The sequence below is a fragment of the Pseudophryne corroboree genome, chromosome 10 (genome assembly GCF_028390025.1).
Source record: "Pseudophryne corroboree isolate aPseCor3 chromosome 10, aPseCor3.hap2, whole genome shotgun sequence".
NCBI lineage: Eukaryota > Metazoa > Chordata > Amphibia > Anura > Myobatrachidae > Pseudophryne > Pseudophryne corroboree.
This window is the reverse complement of record NC_086453.1, coordinates 330,732,418-330,751,747: the sequence shown is the minus strand read 5'-3', so window position 1 is coordinate 330,751,747 and position 19,330 is coordinate 330,732,418. Positions and strand designations below refer to the sequence as shown.

The 19,330-nt window shown below is 47.3% G+C and overlaps 1 protein-coding gene across 1 annotated transcript in view; it reads left to right on the top strand.

Moving 5' to 3' along the window:
- LOC134965334 (nicotinamide N-methyltransferase-like) overlaps positions 1 to 11,740 on the top strand; it is a 45,784-nt gene extending 34,044 nt beyond the window's left edge. The window contains exon 3 of the mRNA XM_063941806.1: positions 11,314 to 11,740. Coding sequence (XP_063797876.1) covers positions 11,314 to 11,740 — 427 coding nt within the window. The remainder of the gene's footprint in view (positions 1 to 11,313) is intronic.
- Positions 11,741 to 19,330: the final 7,590 nt, after the last annotated feature.

Sequence of the window (19,330 nt, the reverse complement as noted above, 5' to 3'; positions counted from 1 at the left end):
TCACATTATAGCACATAGAATGAGCCAAAATTCACATTATAGCACATCGTATGAGCTGACATTCGCATTATAGCACACAGAATGAGCCGAAAATTCACATTATAGCACATAGAATAGCCGAATTTACATTATAGCAAATAGAATTAGCCAATTTCACATTATAGCACACGTTATGAGCCGAAATTCACATTATAGCACACAGAATGAGCTGAAATTCACATTATAGCACACAGAATAAGTCGAAATTCACATTATAGCACACGGTATGAGCTGAAATTCACATTATAGCACATGGTATGAGCCGAAATTCACATTATAACTAGTGATGAGCGGGTTCGGTTCCTCGGAATCAAAACCCCCCCGAACTTTACCCATTTTACACGGGTCCGAGGCATAATCGGATTCTCCAGTATTGCTCGGTTAACCCGAGCGCGCCCGAACGTCATCATCCCGCTGTCGGATTCTCGCGAGATTCGGATTCTATATAAGGAGCCGCGCATCGCCGCCATTTTTCACTCGTGCATTGGAAATTATAGTGAGAGGACGTGGCTGGCGTATTCTCACTTTGTTTCAGAACTTTCAGGGGGCTGCAAATATCTTTATTCTGGGGACCAGCAGTATTATAGGAGGAGTACAGTGCAGAGTTTTGCTGACCAGTGACCACCAGTATTATACGTTCTCTGCCTGAAAAACGCTCCATATCTGTGCTCAGTGTGCTGCATATATCTGTGCTCACACTGCTTTATTGTGGGGACTGGGGACCAACAGTATTATATAGGAGGAGTACAGTGCAGAGTTTTGCTGATCAGTGACCACCAGTATTATACGTTCTCTGCCTGAAAAACGCTCCATATCTGTGCTCAGTGTGCTGCATATATCTGTGCTCACACTGCTTTATTGTGGGGACTGGGGACCAGCAGTATTATATAGGAGGAGTACAGTGCAGAGTTTTGCTGACCAGTGACCACCAGTATTATACGTTCTCTGCCTGAAAAACGCTCCATATCTGTGCTCAGTGTGCTGCATATATCTGTGCTCACACTGCTTTATTGTGGGGACTGGGGACCAGCAGTATTATATAGGAGGAGTACAGTGCAGAGTTTTGCTGACCAGTGACCACCAGTATTATACGTTCTCTGCCTGAAAAACGCTCCATATCTGTGCTGCATTGTAGTATATAGTAGGAGTACAGTGCATAATTTTGCTGACCACCAGTATATAATATATAGGAGTACGGTACAGAAGGCTACTGCTCTACCTACCTCTGTGTCGTCAAGTATACTATCCATCCATACCTGTGGTGCATTTCAGTTTTGCACAGTTTGCTGACCACCAGTATATAATATATAGCAGTACGGTACAGTAGGCCACTGCTCTACCTACCTCTGTGTCGTCAAGTATACTATCCATCCATACCTGTGGTGCATTTCAGTTTTGCACAGTTTGCTGACCACCAGTATATAATATATAGCAGTACAGTAGGCCACTGCTCTACCTACCTCTGTGTCGTCAAGTATACTATCCATCCATACCTGTGGTGCATTTCAGTTTTGCACAGTTTGCTGACCACCAGTATATAATGGTTCCGGTATGAAAGATAGATAGTGTCTAGTTAGACAGTCAATAGATAGACACCATATGTTAGACAGACATTAGGTCGACAGGGTCGACAGGGTCAAAAGGTCGACATGGAAAAGGACGACAGGTCAAAAGGTCGACAGGTCAATAGGTCGACAGGGTCAAAAGGTCGACATGAAAATGGTCAACATGAAAAAGGTAGACACCATGGGGTATATTTACTAAGCTCCCGATTTTGACCGAGATGCCGTTTTTTCATCAAAGTGTCATCTCGGTAAATCTCGGTCATTTACTAAACACTAATCACGGCAGTGATGAGGGCATTCGTAATTTTTTGCTAGTTCAGGTAAAAAATTACGAATGAATACACCATCGGTCAAAACGCGGCTGTTTAAGTATGAATCTCGGTCATTTACTAAGAAGTGCAAAGCAAAAAAACACAAAACACTGCCGTGAAAAATTACAACTCGTAAAAAAGTCCTAAAAAAAAACAGACCTGCTTTTTTTATCCGTGATTTGAGATGCATGCAGGGATCCATGAGATCCGTGCATGTATATCAGTGGGAAGGGGTGTGAAAGTGCTTATTTTTGCTAAAAAAAATTGCGTGGGGTCCCCCCTCCTAAGCATAACCAGCCTCGGGCTCTTTGAGCCGATCCTGGTTGCAGAAATATGGGGGAAAAAATGACAGGGGTTCCCCCATATTTAAGCAACCAGCATCGGGCTCTGCGCCTGGTCCTGGTCCCAAAAATACGGGGGACAAAAAGAGTAGGGGTCCCCCGTATTTTTAAAACCAGCACCAGGCTCCACTAGCTGGACAGATAATGCCACAGCCGGGGGTCACTTTTATACAGCGCCCTGCGGCCGTGGCATCAAAAATCCAACTAGTCACCCCTGGCCGGGGTACCCTGGGGGAGTGGGGACCCCTTCAATCAAGGGGTCCACCCCCCCCAGCCACCCAAGGGCCAGGGGTGAAGCCCGAGGCTGTCCCCCCCCCATCCAATGGGCTGCGGATGGGAGGGCTGATAGCCTTTGTTGTAAAATAAAAGATATTGTTTTTAGTAGCAGTACTACAAGTCCCAGCAAGCCTCCCCCGCATGCTGGTACTTGGAGAACCACAAGTACCAGCATGCGGCGGAAAAACGGGCCCGCTGGTACCTATAGTACTACCACTAAAAAAATACCCAAAAAAAGACAAGACACACACACCGTGAAAGTATAATTTTATTACTTACATACACACATACATACATACATACTTACCTATGGCCCCACGCAGGTCGGTCCTCTTGTCCAGTAGAATCCAAGGGTACCTGTTGAATAAATTATACTCACGAGATCCAGGGGTCCAGGCTCCTCGGCAAATCCAGGGTTAATCCACGTACTTGCCAAAAATAAAAAAACGGTGTCCCGACCACGAACTGAAAGGGGACCCATGTTTGCACATGGGTCACCTTTCCCCGAATGCAAGAAACCCACTTTGCCTTCTGGCTAAGTGGGTTTCTTCAGCCAATCAGGGAGCGCCACGTTGTAGCACTCTCCTGATCAGCTGTGTGCTCCTGTCTTCACTGACAGGCAGCACACGGCAGTGTTACAATGTAGCGCCTATGCGCTACATTGTAACCAATGATGGGAACTTTCTGCTCAGCGGTGACGTCACTTTAGGTCAACCGCAGGGCAGAAAGTTCCCATCATTGGTTACAATGTAGCGCATAGGCGCTACATTGTAACACTGCCGTGTGCTGCCTGTCAGTGAGGACAAGAGCACACAGCCGATCAGGAGAGTGCTACAACGTGGCACTCCCTGATTGGCTGAAGAAACCCACTTAGACAGAAGTCAGAGTGGCTTTCTGGCATTCGTGGAAAGGAGTCCCATGTGAAAACATGGGGCCCCTTTCAGTTCGTGGCTCGGCTTTCCGTTTTCTTATTTTATGCAAGTACGTGGATTACCCCTGGATTTCCCGAGGAGCCTGGACCCCTGGATCTCGTGAGTATAATTTCTTCAACAGGTACCCCTTGGATTCTACTGGAGAAGAGGACCGACCTGCGTGTGAACATAAGGTAAGTATGTATGTATGTTTGTGTGGATGTATGTAATAAATCTTTACTTTCACGGTGTGTGTGTCTTGTCTTTTTTTGGGTATTTTTTTAGTAGTAGTACTACAGGTACCAGCGGGCCCGTTTTTCCGTCGCATGCTGGTACTTGTGGTTCTCCAAGTACCAGCATGCGGGGGAGGCTTGCTGGGCCTTGTAGTACTGCTACTAAAAACAATGGCCCTCATTCCGAGTTGTTCGCTCGTTCTTTTTCATCGCATCGCAGTGAAAATCCGCTTAGTACGCATGCGCAATGTTCGCACTGCGACTGCGCCAAGTAACTTTACTATGAAGAAAGTATTTTTACTCACGGCTTTTTCTTCGCTCCGGCGATCGTAATGTGATTGACAGGAAATGGGTGTTACTGGGTGGAAACACGGCGTTTCAGGGGCGTGTGGCTGAAAACGCTACCGTTTCCGGGAAAAACGCAGGAGTGGCCGGAGAAACGGTGGGAGTGCCTGGGCGAACGCTGGGTGTGTTTGTGACGTCAACCAGGAACGACAAGCACTGAACTGATCGCACAGGCAGAGTAAGTCTGGAGCTACTCTGAAACTGCTAAGTAGTTAGTAATCGCAATATTGCGAATACATCGGTCGCAATTTTAAGAAGCTAAGATTCACTCCCAGTAGGCGGCGGCTTAGCGTGTGTAACTCTGCTAAATTCGCCTTGCGACCGATCAACTCGGAATGAGGGCCAATATCTTTTCTTTTACAACAAAGGCTATCAGCCTCCCCATCCGCAGCCCATTGGATGGGGGGGGACAGCCTCGGGCTTCACCCCTGGCCCTTGGGTGGCTGGGGGGGGGACCCCTTGATTGAAGGGGTCCCCACTCCCCCAGGGTACCCCGGCCAGGGGTGACTAGTTGGATTTTTGATGCCACGGCCGCAGGGCACTATATAAAAGTGACCCCCGGCTGTGGCATTATCTGTCCAGCTAGTGGAGCCCGGTGCTGGTTTTAAAAATACGGGGGACCCCTACTCTTTTTGTCCCCCGTATTTTTGGGACCAGGACCAGGCGCAGAGCCCGATGCTGGTTGCTTAAATATGGGGGAACCCCTGTCATTTTTTCCCCCATATTTTTGCAACCAGGATCGGCTCAAAGAGCCCGAGGCTGGTTATGCTTAGGAGGGGGGACCCCACGCATTTTTTTATATTATTTTACAGTGTTTAATTAAAAAAAAAAAAAAAACCCCAGCACGGATCACACAGATCCGGCCGAGATTGATTGTAAAAAAAGTCGGCAGTGTTTTGCTAATCACTGCCGTAAAAATAGGTAAAAAACCACGAATGACATCGACATCGGAAGAAAAGAAAAACCCGAATACGACAGCTTAGTAAATCCATCGTAATCAATTCAAAAAGTTGCAGTTTTACACTGTCGATGTCATTCGTGATTGAACTTTGACCTTTTTACGGAAATTACGAATCTTAGTAAATAAACCCCCATGTTTTTTGCATTTTTGTGCTTTGTGTGGATAGTTTTGTCATCTGGCACCCCAATTGCAGAAAGGCATACCCTCGCGGGGCTCGCTTCGCTCGCCACGCTTCGGGCACGGTGGCTCGCTGCGCTCGCCACAAGGTTTATAACCAACTCTATGCCGACATGGATAGAGAAAGTATGAAATAATCCAAAAACATGTTAAATTAAAAAAACACATTTGTCTATCTTTTTATGTCGACAATTATCATGTCGACCTTTTGACCATGTCGACCTTTTGACCAGATGACCTTTTGACCTGTCGACATCTTCCATGTCGACCTTTTGACCTGTCGACCTTTTGCCCTTTCGACCTTTTCCATGTCGACCTTTTGACCTTTTGACCTGTCGACATTTTCCATGTCGATTTTTTGACCCTGTCGACCTTTTGACCCTGTCGACCTAATGTCTGTCTAATATATGGTGTCTATCTATTGACTGTCTAACTAGACACTGTCTATCTACTAAACGGATAGGGTATATAATATATAGCAGTACGGTACTGTAGGCCACTGCTCTACCTACCTCTGTGTCGTCAAGCATACTATCCATCCATACCTGTGGTGCATTTCAGTTTTGCACAGTTTGCTGACTACCAGTATATAATATATAGCAGTACGGCACAGTAGGCCACTGCTCTACCTACCTCTGTGTCGTCAAGTATACTATCCATCCATACCTGTGGTGCATTTCAGTTTTGCACAGTTTGCTGACCACCAGTATATAATATATAGCAGTACGGTACAGTAGGCCACTGCTCTACCTACCTCTGTGTCGTCAAGTATACTATCCATCCATACCTGTGGTGCATTTCAGTTTTGCACAGTTTGCTGACCACCAGTATATAATATATAACAGTACGGTACAGTAGGCCACTGCTCTACCTGCCTCTGTGTCGTCAAGTATACTATCCATCCATACTTGTGGTGCATTTCAGTTTTGCGCAGTATATATAGTAGTAGGCCATTGCTATTGATACTGGCATATAATTCCACACATTAAAAAATGGAAAACAAAAATGTGGAGGGTAAAATAGGGAAAGATCAAGATCCACTTCCACCTCGTGCTGAAGCTGCTGCCACTAGTCATGGCCGAGACGATGAAATGCCATCAACGTCGTCTGCCAAGGCCGATGCCCAATGTCATAGTAGAGAGCATGTAAAATCCAAAACACAAAAGTTCAGTAAAATGACCCAAAAATCAAAATTAAAAGCGTCTGAGGAGAAGCGTAAACTTGCCAATATGCCATTTACGACACGGAGTGGCAAGGAACGGCTGAGGCCCTGGCCTATGTTCACGGCTAGTGGTTCAGCTTTACATGAGGATGGAAGCACTCATCCTCTCGCTAGAAAAATGAAAAGACTTAAGCTGGCAAAAGCACGGCAAAGAACTGTGCGTTCTTCTAAATCACAAATCCCCAAGGGGAGTCCAATTGTGTCGGCTGCGATGCCTGACCTTCCCAACACTGGATGGGAAGAGGTGGCACCTTCCACCATTTGCACGCCCCCCTGCAAGTGCTGGAAGGAGCACCCGCAGTCCAGTTCCTGATAGTCAAATTGAAGATGTCACTGTTGAAGTACACCAGGATGAGGATATGGGTGTTGCTGGCGCTGTGGAGGAAATTGACAAGGAGGATTCTGATGGTGAGGTGGTTTGTTTAAGTCAGGCACCCGGGGAGACACCTGTTGTCCGTGGGACGAATATGGCCATTTACATGCCTGGTCAAATTACAAATAAAAACACCTCTTCGGTGTGGAATTATTTAAACACAAATGCGGACAACAGGTGTCAAGCCATGTGTTGCCTTTGTCAAGCTGTAATAAGTAGGGGTAAGGACGTTAACCACCTTGGAACATCCTCCCTTATACGTCACCTGCAGCGCATTCATCATAAGTCAGTGACAAGTTCAAAAACTTTGGATGACAGCGGAAGCAGTCCACTGACCACTAAATCCCTTCCTCTTGTAACCAAGCTCCTGCAAACCACACCACCAACTCCCTCAGTGTCAATTTCCTCCTTACACAGGAAAGCCAATAGTCCTGCAGGCCATGTCACTGTCAAGTCTGACGAGTCCTCTCCTGCCTGGGATTCCTCCGATGCATCCTTGAGTGTAACGCCTACTGCTGCTGGCGCTGCTGTTGTTGCTGCTGGGAGTCGATCGTCATCCCAGAGGGGAAGTCGGAAGACCACTTGTACTACTTCCAGTAAGCAATTGACTGTCCAACAGTCCTTTGCGAGGAAGATGAAATATCACAGCAGTCATCCTGCTGCAAAGCGGATAACTCAGGTCTTGGCAGCCTGGGCAGTGAGAAACGTGTTTCCGTTATCCACCGTTAATTCACAGGCAACTACAGACTTGATTGAGGTACTGTGTCCCCGGTACCAAATACCATCTAGGTTCCATTTCTCTAGGCAGGCGATACCGAAAATGTACACAGACGTCAGAAAAAGAGTCACCAGTGTCCTAAAAAATGCAGTTGTACCCAATGTCCACTTAACCACGGACATGTGGACAAGTGGAGCAGGGCAGACTCAGGACTATATGACTGTGACAGCCCACTGGGTAGATGTATTGCCTCCCGCAGCAAGAACAGCAGTGGCGGCACCAGTAGCAGCATCTCGCAAACGCCAACTCGTTCCTAGGCAGGCTACGCTTTGTATCACCGCTTTCCAGAAGAGGCACACAGCTGACAACCTCTTACGGAAACTGAGGAACGTCATCGCAGAATGGCTTACCCCAAATGGACTCTCCTGGGGATTTGTGACATCGGACAACGCCAGCAATATTGTGCGTGCATTACATCTGGGCAAATTCAAGCACGTCCCATGTTTTGCACATACATTGAATTTGGTGGTGCAGAATTATTTAAAAAACGACAGGGGCGTGCAAGAGATGCTGTCGGTGGCCCGAAGAATTGCGGACTACTTTCGGCATTCAGCCACCACGTGCCGAAGACTGCACTGCCATCATCTGAAGCAAGAGGTGGTAACGAGGTGGTATTCAACCCTCTATATGCTTCAGAGGATGGAGGAGCAGCAAAAGGCCATTCAAGCCTATACATCTGCCTACGATATAGGCAAAGTAGGGGCAATGCACCTAACTCAAGCGCAGTGGAGAATGATTTCAACATTGTGCAAGGTTCTGCAACCCTTTGAACTTGCCACACGTGAAGTCAGTTCAGACACTGCCAGCCTGAGTCAGGTCATTCCCCTCATCAGGCTTTTGCAGAAAAAGCTGGAGACATTGAAGGAGGAGCTAACACAGAGCGATTCCGCTAGGCATGTGGGACTTGTGGATGGAGCCCTTAATTCGCTTAACCAGGATTCACGGGTGGTCACTCTGTTGAAATCAGAGCACTACATTTTGGCCACCGTGCTCGATCCTAGATTTAAAACCTACGTTGGATCTCTCTTTCTGGCAGACACAAGTCTGCAGAGGTTCAAAGACCTGCTGGTGAGAAAATAGTCAAGTCAAGCGGAACGTGACCTGTCAACAGCTCCTCCTTCACATTCTCCCGCAACTGGGGGTGCGGGGAAAAGGCTAAGAATTCCGAGCCCACCCGCTGGCGGTGATGCAGGGCAGTCTGGAGCGAGTGCTGACATCTGGTCCGGACTGAAGGACCTGCCAACGATTACTGACATGTCGTCTACTGTCACTGCATATGATTCTCTCACCATTGAAAGAATGGTGGAGGATTATATGAGTGACCGCATCCAAGTAGACACGTCAGACAGTCCGTACGTATACTGGCAGGAAAAAGAGGCAATTTGGAGGACCTTGCAGAAACTGGCTTTATTTTACCTAAGTTGCCCCCCCTCCAGTGTGTACTCCGAAAGAGTGTTTAGTGCAGCCGCTCACCTTGTCAGCAATCGGTGTACGAGGTTACTTCCAGAAAATGTGGAGAAGATGATGTTCATCAAAATGAATTATAATCAATTCCTCCGTGGAGACATTCACCAGCAATTGCCTCCAGAAAGTACACAGGGACCTGAGATGGTGGATTCCAGTGGGGTTGAATTAATAATCTGTGAGAAGGGGGATGTACACAGTGAAAGGGGTGAGGAATCGGACGATGAGGAGGAAGTGGACATCTTGCCTCTGTAGAGCCAGTTTGTGCAAGGAGAGATTGATTGCTTCATTTTTGGTCGGGGCCCAAACCAACCAGTCATTTCAGTCACAGTTGTGTGGCAGACCCTGTCGCTGAAATGATGGGTTTGTTAAAGTGTGCATGTCCTGTTTATACAACATAAGGGTGGGTGGGAGGGCCCAAGGACAATTCCATCTTGCACCTCTTTTTCTTTAATTTTTCTTTGCATCATGTGCTGTTTGAGGACTATTTTTTTGAAGTGCCATCCTGCCTGACACTGCAGTGCCACTCCTAGATGGGCCAGGTGTTTGTGTCGGCCACTTGTGTCGCTTAGCTTAGCCATCCAGCGACCTTGGTGCGCCTCTTTATTCTTTGCATCATGTGCTGTTTGGGGACTATTTTTTTGAAGTGCCATCCTGTCTGACACTGCAGTGCCTCTCCTAGATGGGCCAGGTGTTTGTGTCGGCCACTTGGGTAGCTTAGCTTAGTCACACAGCTACCTCATTGCGCCTCTTTATTCTTTGCATCATGTGCTGTTTGGGGACTATTTTTTTGAAGTGCCATCCTGTCTGACACTGCAGTGCCACTCCTAGATGGGCCAGGTGTTTGTGTCGGCCACTTGGGTCGCTTAGCGTAGTCATCCAGCGACCTCGGTGCAAATTTTAGGACTAAAAATAATATTGTGAGGTGTGAGGTGTTCAGAATAGACTGAAAATGAGTGGAAATTATGGTTATTGAGGTTAATAATACTATGGGATCAAAATGACCCCCAAATTCTATGATTTAAGCTGTTTTTGAGGGTTTTTTGTAAAAAAAACACCCGAATCCAAAACACACCAGAATCCGACAAAAAAATTTCAGGGAGGTTTTGCCAAAACGCGTCCGAATCCAAAACACGGCCGCGGAATCGAATCCAAAACCAAAACACAAAACCCAAAAAATGTCCGGTGCACATCACTAATTATAACACACGGTATGAGCTGAAATTTGCATTATAGCACACGGTATGAGACGAAATTCACATTATAGCACACAGAATGAACTGAAATTCACATTATAGCACACGGTATCAGCCGAATTTCAAAAAATAGCACACAGAATGAGCCGAAATTCACATTATAACACACGGTATGAGCCGAAATTTACATTATTGTACACAGAATGAGACGAAGTTCACATTATAACACATGGAATGAGCCAAAATTCGCATTATAGCACACAGAATGAGCCGACATTCACATTATAACACACCGTATGAGCTGAAATTCGCATTAGAGCACACTGAATGAGCCGAAATTCACATTATCCCACATGGAATGAGACAAAATTCAGGAAGAGTGACAGCAGGGACATAGGGACAGGGAGAGTAACAGCAGGGACATAGGGACATACTGTGTCTACCACACTGTGCCCCCCCTCACCTGGATTTAACTGCAGTCTGTTGTACACAGTGTCACCATAGTCCTTCTGCTACCGCCAGGCTCCTGCTAGTGTGCGGGTGCCAGTGCCTCATCGGTCCCCCGCAATGCGGCTCTGGAATGTCTGACTCTCAGGCACCGCAGCGGTAGCGATGCCCGGCAAAATGCTCCATCCCTGCCCCTTCCCTGTTAAGCTATTGGCTTCTTGGCCTCTCGCTCCAACCACACACTTTCATGCACAGCAGCTCCCCTGCCGGAGCTCTGGTTCATGATGGGGTGGACGCCAGTGGTGCGGCTGCGGTGATGGATCCATTAAGGGGAAAAGATAGTGATGCAGATGCCGCAATGTATGGGGGGGCGTGGATACAGTGATGTGGCTGCCGCGATGGATGGGTGGTGGAGGAGGACAGTGCTGCGGTGATGGTGTGGCACTGCAGTGCGGCTCCTATGATCGCGGCGCTACTATTTCAAATCTGCCGCGGACCGCCGACTGCCAGTCCGCAGTAGATTTGAAATAGTAGCACCGTGGTGAGCTCGATGCGGCAGCATGGCAGGGGACAGTGCTCAAAGAAGTGCCGGTATGCCATACCGTTGTATACCGCCCCCACTTTGAGCACTGTTTGTACAGGTATATGACAATTATTGTGTTTGTATTTTTCAGTGACCAGTGTGAGGACAAAGAAATGAGGCTGAAGACGGCAATAAAACAGATTGTGAACTGTAGCTTTGAAAAAGAAAATATCACAGACCCGGTGGTGCTGCCACAAGCCGACTGCATCATCACCACCTGGCTGCTGGAAGTCACCAGCAAAGATGAAAATGATTACATCAGCCATCTGAGGAAAATTACAAAGTTACTGAAACCTGGAGGACACCTGATATTACTTGGCGCTTTAAATGGGACTTATTACATGGTTGGGCAGGAGAAGTTCCATGTTTTCAAATATGATGAGAATTTTGCAAGAAATGTTCTCTCTGGAGAAGGATTTATTATTGATCACTGTGATGTTGTCATATTAAAAAAGGTAGTAAGGGACCTCACTGACGTTGATGCAACTTTATTCATCACAGCACGTAAAGGAAACTAAGGTGTTTATTTACTAAAAGTCGGTTTTATGAATTTGGTCGATTTTTCATTGGTTTTAATGGGGGAGAACTGGGGGGAAACTGGCGTGGGTTCCACAGACTTTCCAATAACTACTCCCAGGCTGAAACAGACATGGAGCTTACGCTATTACAGGGAGACACACAGGGTGGGGTTCCCCTGCCATACTGTAAAAGCTGTCCCAAAATCGTCAGCCCTGGCCTGAAAATCCTTAGAAAGTTGGGACCCTCCTTACCGAGGATCGACCAGCGCTTTCAGACCAGGGCTATTCCCTGCACCCCTAGTGGAGGTGGGTGCAGGGATAATGTGTCAAAATAGAAATTAATATTGGGCCTAATTCAGACCTGATCGTAGCAGCAACTTTGTTAGCAGATGGGCAAAACCATGGGAGTCATTCTGACCCGATCGCACGCTGCAGTTGTTCGCAGCGGTGCGATCGGGTCTGAACTGCGCATGCACCGCGACTGCAATGCGCAGGCTCATCGTCGGCCGGTGACGGGAAACGCCAGGCAGCGTGGGACCTTACAAAGAACAAGGTGATTAACAGCAGTAAGGCGTTTCTGGGTGGCAACTGACCGTTTTCTGGGAGTGTTGTGGAAAACGCAGGCGTGTCCAGGTGTTTGCAGGGCGGGTGTCGGACGTCAATTCTGGGACCTGACAGGCTGAAGTGATCGCAGCAGCTTTGTAAGTTCAGAGCTACTCAGAAACTGCACAAAACGTTTTGCACAGCTCCCCTGCACAAGCGATCGCACACTTGCTAAGGTAAAATACACTCCCCCATAGGCGGCGACTATCTGATCGCAGGGCTGCAAAACTCAGAATGAGGGCCCATGTGCACTGCAGGGGGGGCAGATATAATATGTGCAGAGAGAGTTAGATTTGGGTGGGGGGTGTTCAAACTGAAATCTAAATTGTAGTGTAAAAATAAAGTGTGTCCCCCCCTCCTGCAGTGCACATGGTTTTGCCCATCTGCTAACAAAGTTGCTGCTACGATCAGATCTGAATTAGGCCCATTGTTCTTTACAGGTCCCAGCAACCCTGTGAAACAACAAGTGCCAGCATGCCTGGACCTTAAGAGCTTTATACACATTAACAACACACAGACTTCCACCAGGGATGCAGGGAATAGCCCTGGGCTGAATCCGCAGGAGTGCGTTACCCATACTTGCCCACCTGACCCTCTCCACGAGGGAGAAAATGCTCTGTTCCTGGACTTTCCTGGTAATGTATGATTGCCATCATCTGTGGTGAAACACCTTTCTTAACAATTAACTAGCCCACCAACTAGCCCATCACAGGTGATGGCAATCATATATTACCTGGAAAGTCCAGGAACAGAGCAATTTCTGCCTCATGGAGAGGGTCAGGTAGGCAAGTATGGAAGTAACCAATTTATTGTTGGGGTCCTGACTAACTGTGGATTTCGAGCCCTGGGCGGACCAGTTTGGAGCTGGTTTTATGGTATGGCAGGGGGACCCTAAGCTATGTGTCTTTCTGCTACAGCTAAGGCCGCTGGCTGGTTCTGCCTGTTCCTGGTTATTGAAAAATAAGGGGGAACCCCACACCGGTTTTTCCCCCAAATTTAAGTACCAGACCAGTCTTAGAGGTCCTGTGCTGGCTATGGATTTAAGGGGGGCCCATACAGGTTTGTTTTTTTAACTATTTCTACACTTTTACACCTAAAGAAGCCTGTATAGACATAGTGACCTGTGCAGTGCATCTGTTTAAACGGGTATGTCACCTTATAGTAACTTCTATGAGGGGTATTCAATTAGTGCCGTTTTCGCCCAGTTTTAGGTCGAATTTACATTTGACCTATTCAATGCCTGTGCCATTTTTTCAAGTCGTAGAAAAATCCGGCACTGGCAAAAACCATGTGTATCGGCGAATTCGCCACCAATACACGTGTTTTGGTGAATTCGTGGGCGTTTTGGCCTTTCTATTGGTACAATTTTCACCTATGCCGATTCGACAAAAAAAAGTGAAACGACATGGTCGAAAAGGGATTCAAAAACGGGCGAAAACACCAGCAATTGAAAGCCCTGTGTCGAATTAGTGTCGTTTTTTCGACCAGTCGAAAAAACGGCACTTAATTGAATATCCCCCACATGTGTCATTAGTTTTGAACTGAAAGATCAAAACTGACTACATTAAGAACTGCAATATATGACCCACACCGAAAACGGGATTTCAATTGAAGCTAAAATCGGACGGATGATAAATCTGCATTTTTTAGACAACAGCACTCCCACTCTGTCATTAGCAATCAGTGTCCATCAGTTTTATAACCTTTGGCAAACCGACTTTTAGTAAATGTACTCCTACAGTAAATCTGGGAAGCCTTCAAATCTACTTTCATTTCAGATTGTCAATTAATTAATACTGGAATTATATGATCTCATTTTAGATATTTACACATCAGTTAATTACATGGGGCTTTGGTTGATATCAGTTCATATTGTGATTTTCATGGAACTCCACATATGACACATAAAGTAAATATAATTATTGCCAACCAATCCTTCTGATTTATAGACAAGATGAGGTTAGAGGTCAAAGAGATTTTTAGAATAAGTGTGGACTAAGTATGTTTGAAATTACAATAAAGTATATAAACTTTACATCCATGTGCATAACATGACAGGTGTCAGACTTGGTTTTGTCTGTGTCCCCGGAGGGGGCGCTAGTGGGTCAGTGGAGGTGGATGGGAGAAAACGAGGAGGCTGGATTATGTTTCTGCGCATGAGCGCAATGATATTTATTATACAGATGATTCACAAACGGCAGCAGAAAATAACAGTAGAAATGCAAATGTCAATTGTACAGCGTAATAGCTGAGAGTCTATGGTAACAGAATGAATGGTGACTGATGAAATAATAACCGGTAGTGATGATAACAGATGAGTGATAATTTGGCAGAGAATATTCTGGTATGGAAACCAGAGCAGATTAAAACATGGAACCAGCAGAGATGGTGTTGTATGGCAAACCTGGTAGCAGAGGCAGGAGTCTGACTATGTCCACAGTGCAGGTGATGAGGCACTGGCAGCGAGCAAGCTGCATCACAGGTGGGGAGATGGAACACACCTGGAGTCAGTCTCTACTGCTAGGCTGAAGCACACAGAGATGGTGATGAGTGTGAAGCCTGTAGATGGATGCAGGTATTGCTGGGGCTTGAAGTTCCACGGAGCTGTGAAAAGTAACCAGGAGTACAAAGTCTCAGGTAGAAAGCCAGGAACACGGAACAGCAGGTAGGTATCCAGGTACACGGAGGAAACAGGAACCAGATCCTTACACATGAGTCGCAGGAGTGACACAAAGTTCAGGATGCCTGCAGACTGATCCTGCAGCTTCATATATACCCCTTGTTAAACAGTCATTGGTGGAGTGAGGAAAAGTGGGTGCGGCCAAGCACCGGATTGGCCGCCGTATGCTGACTGCTGGAGGCTGTCATGGCGGCGCCCATGCCGCGGCCTAGCGGGAACGCGGCGTGCTACACGCCCGCTATCACAGGAGAGCTCCCAGGCCCAGGATGGCGTCTGATGGCAGAGACGCGGATGACAGATGAACGCAGGGACCCAGGACGGAGTCCGCAGCGGCGGACAGATGTCAGCTTGGTGAGTCGATTCCTGACAGTACCCCCCCCTTTAAGGGTGGGCACCGAACACCCACGTGGCTTGGAAGGATGAGTGTTATGGAAGACACGGACCAACCTTGGAGCATGGACATCCAACGAATTTACCCAACTTCTCTCCTCTGGGCCATAACCGGACCAATCGACAAGGTATTGAAGACGTCCATACCGGCAACGGGAATCCAGAATCTTGCCAATCTCGAACTCCACGCCCCGCTGAGTTCGAACTTTGGGGCCAACTGGAAGAGCTCTTTGGAAATGATTCAGGACTAAAGGTCTGAGGAGAGAAACATGAAAAGCATTAGGTATTCGCAGAGAAGGTGGTAACTTCAGCTTGTAGGCCACAGGGTTGATGACTCTTTCGACAGGGAAGGGGCCAATGAAACGTGGTGCAAATTTCATAGACGGGACCCTAAGACGGAGGTTCCGGGTAGACAGCCAAACCTTGTCCCCAGGTTTCAGGCTAGGAACTGCGCGTCTTTTGCGATCAGCAAAGTATTTATACCGGCTGGAGGCCTTTTTGAGAGAAATGTGAATCTTCCTCCAGATTGAAGAAAACTGACTCAGGGCAGTAGTGGCAGCAGGAACATCCATGTGAGGGAGTTCTTGGAAGTCTGGAACACGAGGATGTTGCCCATATACTGCAAATAATGGAGTTGTCTCAGTAGCAGTGTGGTAGCGGAAGTTGTGGGCAAACTCGGCCCATGGGAGCAGATCAAACCAGTCATCCTGAGAAGATGAAACATACAATCTTAAAAATGTCTCTAGTTCTTGATTTACCCTCTCTGTCTGCCCATTCGTCTGAGGGTGGTAAGATGACGAGAACTTCAGTTTAACCTGCATGGCAGAACAGAGAGCCCTCCAAAACCTCGCTACAAACTGTACACCTCGGTCGGATATTATTTCTGAGGGTAGACCATGTAAGCGGAAAATCTCCCGTAGGAAGATTTGGGCGAGTTTTGGGGCAGAAGGGAGACCCTGGAGAGGAACAAAATGGGCCATCTTGGTAAATCTGTCCACTACAACCCAGATGGTATTGTATCCTTGAGAAGGAGGAAGGTCGGAGATAAAGTCCATGGACAGGTGTGACCAAGGGCGACTAGGAATAGACAATGGTTGTAACTGACCTGCTGGAGACTGACGAGGAGTCTTGTGCTGCACACACTTAGGACAGGATGCTACGAAATCCTTGATGTCAGCTTTCATCTTTGGCCACCAGTATGTCTCAGAGAGGAACTTGAAGGTTTTCAGGACACCGGGATGACCAGTGAACTTGGATTGATGGGCCCAAGACAGCAACTTGGGACGGAGTTCTGGGGAAACAAAAGTCTTACCAGGAGGAGGAGCTGGGGAGACTTGAGATGCAGCAAATACCACTGGACTCAGGATGGAATGTGGAACTGAGTCAGGCGTTTCCTCTTCGGATTCCATAGATCGGGATAAGGCGTCAGCTTTAACATTCTGCGAACCTGGGCGGAAATGAAGCTTAAAGTTAAAACGTGAGAAAAACATAGCCCACCTGGACTGGCGAGGATTAAGGCACTGGGCTGCCTTTAAATATAGCAGATTTTTATGATCCGTGTAGATGTTGAACGGATGTTTGGCCCCTTCCAGGAGATACCTCCATTCCTCGAGGGCCTGCTTAATCGCCAGTAGTTCTTGATCTCCAACGGAGTAGTTAGCTTCTGCAGGGAGGAATTTACGAGAATAAAATCCACAGGGGTGGATTTTCCCATCGGTTCCCTTCTGGGAGAGAACAGCTCCGACTCCAACTGTAGAGGCATCCACCTCCAACTCGAACGGTCTGTTTACATCTGGCTGGGACAGAACTGGAGCAGACATAAAGGCCAGCTTGATCTTCTGGAAGGCCGCTAAAGCCTCTTCTGACCAGTTGGAATGGTCTGCCCCTTTCCGAGTTAAGTTGGTAATAGGAGCGATGAGAGTGGAGAATCCCCGAATAAATTTCCTATAGTAGTTGGCAAATCCCAGGAACCGCTGAATAGACTTGAGAGAATTTGGAATGGATCAATTGGCAATGGCTTCCAACTTTGTCGGGTCCATCTGGAGATCCGATCCGGAAATTATATAACCCAGGAAGGGTATAGAGGAAACTTCAAAGGTACACTTGGATAGTTTACCGTAGAGCCGGTTCTCACGAAGACGTCGGAGGACTTCACGGACTTGTAGACGATGAGAGGGAAGATCTTGGGAGAAGATGAGGATATCATCCAGATAAACAACGAGGTATTTATACAGAACGTCACGGAAGATTTCGTTCACAAAGTGTTGGAACACTGCTGGGGCATTACTCAACCCGAATGGCATTACCAGGTACTCGTAATGACCATCTCGAGTGTTAAAAGCTGTCTTCCATTCGTCACCACTCCGGATTCTGATGAGGTTGTAGGCACCGCGGAGATCTAGCTTGGTGAAGATGCGGGCTCCTTTAACTCTGTCAAATAATTCGGTAATGAGTGGTAATGGATAACTATTTTTAATGGTAATGTCATTGAGACCCCGGTAGTCAATGCATGGACGCAGTCCTCCATCCTTCTTTTTAACAAAGAAGAAGCCTGCACCAGCGGGTGATGATGAAGGACGGATGAATCCCTTCTGTAAATTCTCCCGGATGTAGTCGCTCATCGCTTCAGTTTCGGGAACAGATAACGGGTAGGTACGCCCCCTAGGTGGCTTCTTGCCAGGAAGGAGATCGATGGGACAATCCCATTCTCTATGGGGCGGCAGGACATCCGCGGCCTTTTCACTGAAGACATCAGAGAAATCTTGATAAGCCGCAGGAAGACTTGACTGGGTTTTTACTTCAGTAGACTTGATTGGACAAACTTGGGCTAAACAGGACTGATGGCAATGTGAACCCCATGAAGTAAGTTGTAACGTTGACCAGTCAAACTGTGGATTGTGTAGCTGGAGCCAGGGCATGCCCAAAACGATCTCCTGGGTGGCTTGAGGAATGACTAAGAACTTTATTAATTCTGAGTGTAGGAACCCAACTCCCAAAACCACTGGTGCAGTTTGGTGAGAAATATTCCCCTTGGAGATTCGGCTACCATCCACGGCGGTAATGTAGACTGGGTAAGAAAGTTCACATACAGGCAAGCAAAATCTATTTACCGCAGCTTGGGTGATGAAATTTCCTGCGGCTCCACAGTCCACTAATGCTGATGCAGACTGAAGCCCAACTGAAGTCTCTAAAGTCACAGGAAGGATAAGGTCTTGATTAGAAGGAGCTTGTCTAGAAGATCCCAACTTGACTCCTCCTTTACAAGTCAGGATCTGGCGTTTCCCGAACGCACTGTGCAGGAATTAATCTGGTGACCTGCAGCCGCACAATAAAGACAAAGTCTCTCACGAAGTCTTCTTGACCGCTCCTCAGGAGTTAGGCGGGACCTATTTATTTGCATAGGCTCATTAGAAGGTGGAGACTGGAACTGTACGGAAGGTATCATCCTTGATCTGCGTGGCTCACTCCGAGCACGTTCATTGTTGCGTTCGCGGATGCGAGAGTCCAACTTGATGCACAGGGAAATTAAATCAGACAATTGTACAGGAAGATCGCGGGTTGCCAGTTCGTCCTTGATCCGATCAGAGAGTCCATGCCAGAAAGCTGCTACCGGGGCTTGATTGTTCCACTGAATCTCTGCGGCCAACGTCTGGAACTGGATGACATATTGTCCCATACTACGGGTACCTTGACGAAGTTGGATTAGGTCGGCAGAAGCTGATGTTGCACGACCAGGCTCGTCAAAGATCCGTCTGAAGGTTGACACGAATTCTGCATAGTTGTTAATCAGAGGGTCGGCACGTTCCCACAGAGGAGACACCCAACTCAAAGCAGATCCAGAAAGTAGAGAGATGATGTAGGCAACCTTGGATCTTGACGTGGGGAAATTATGTGACAACAATTCAAACTGGATTTCA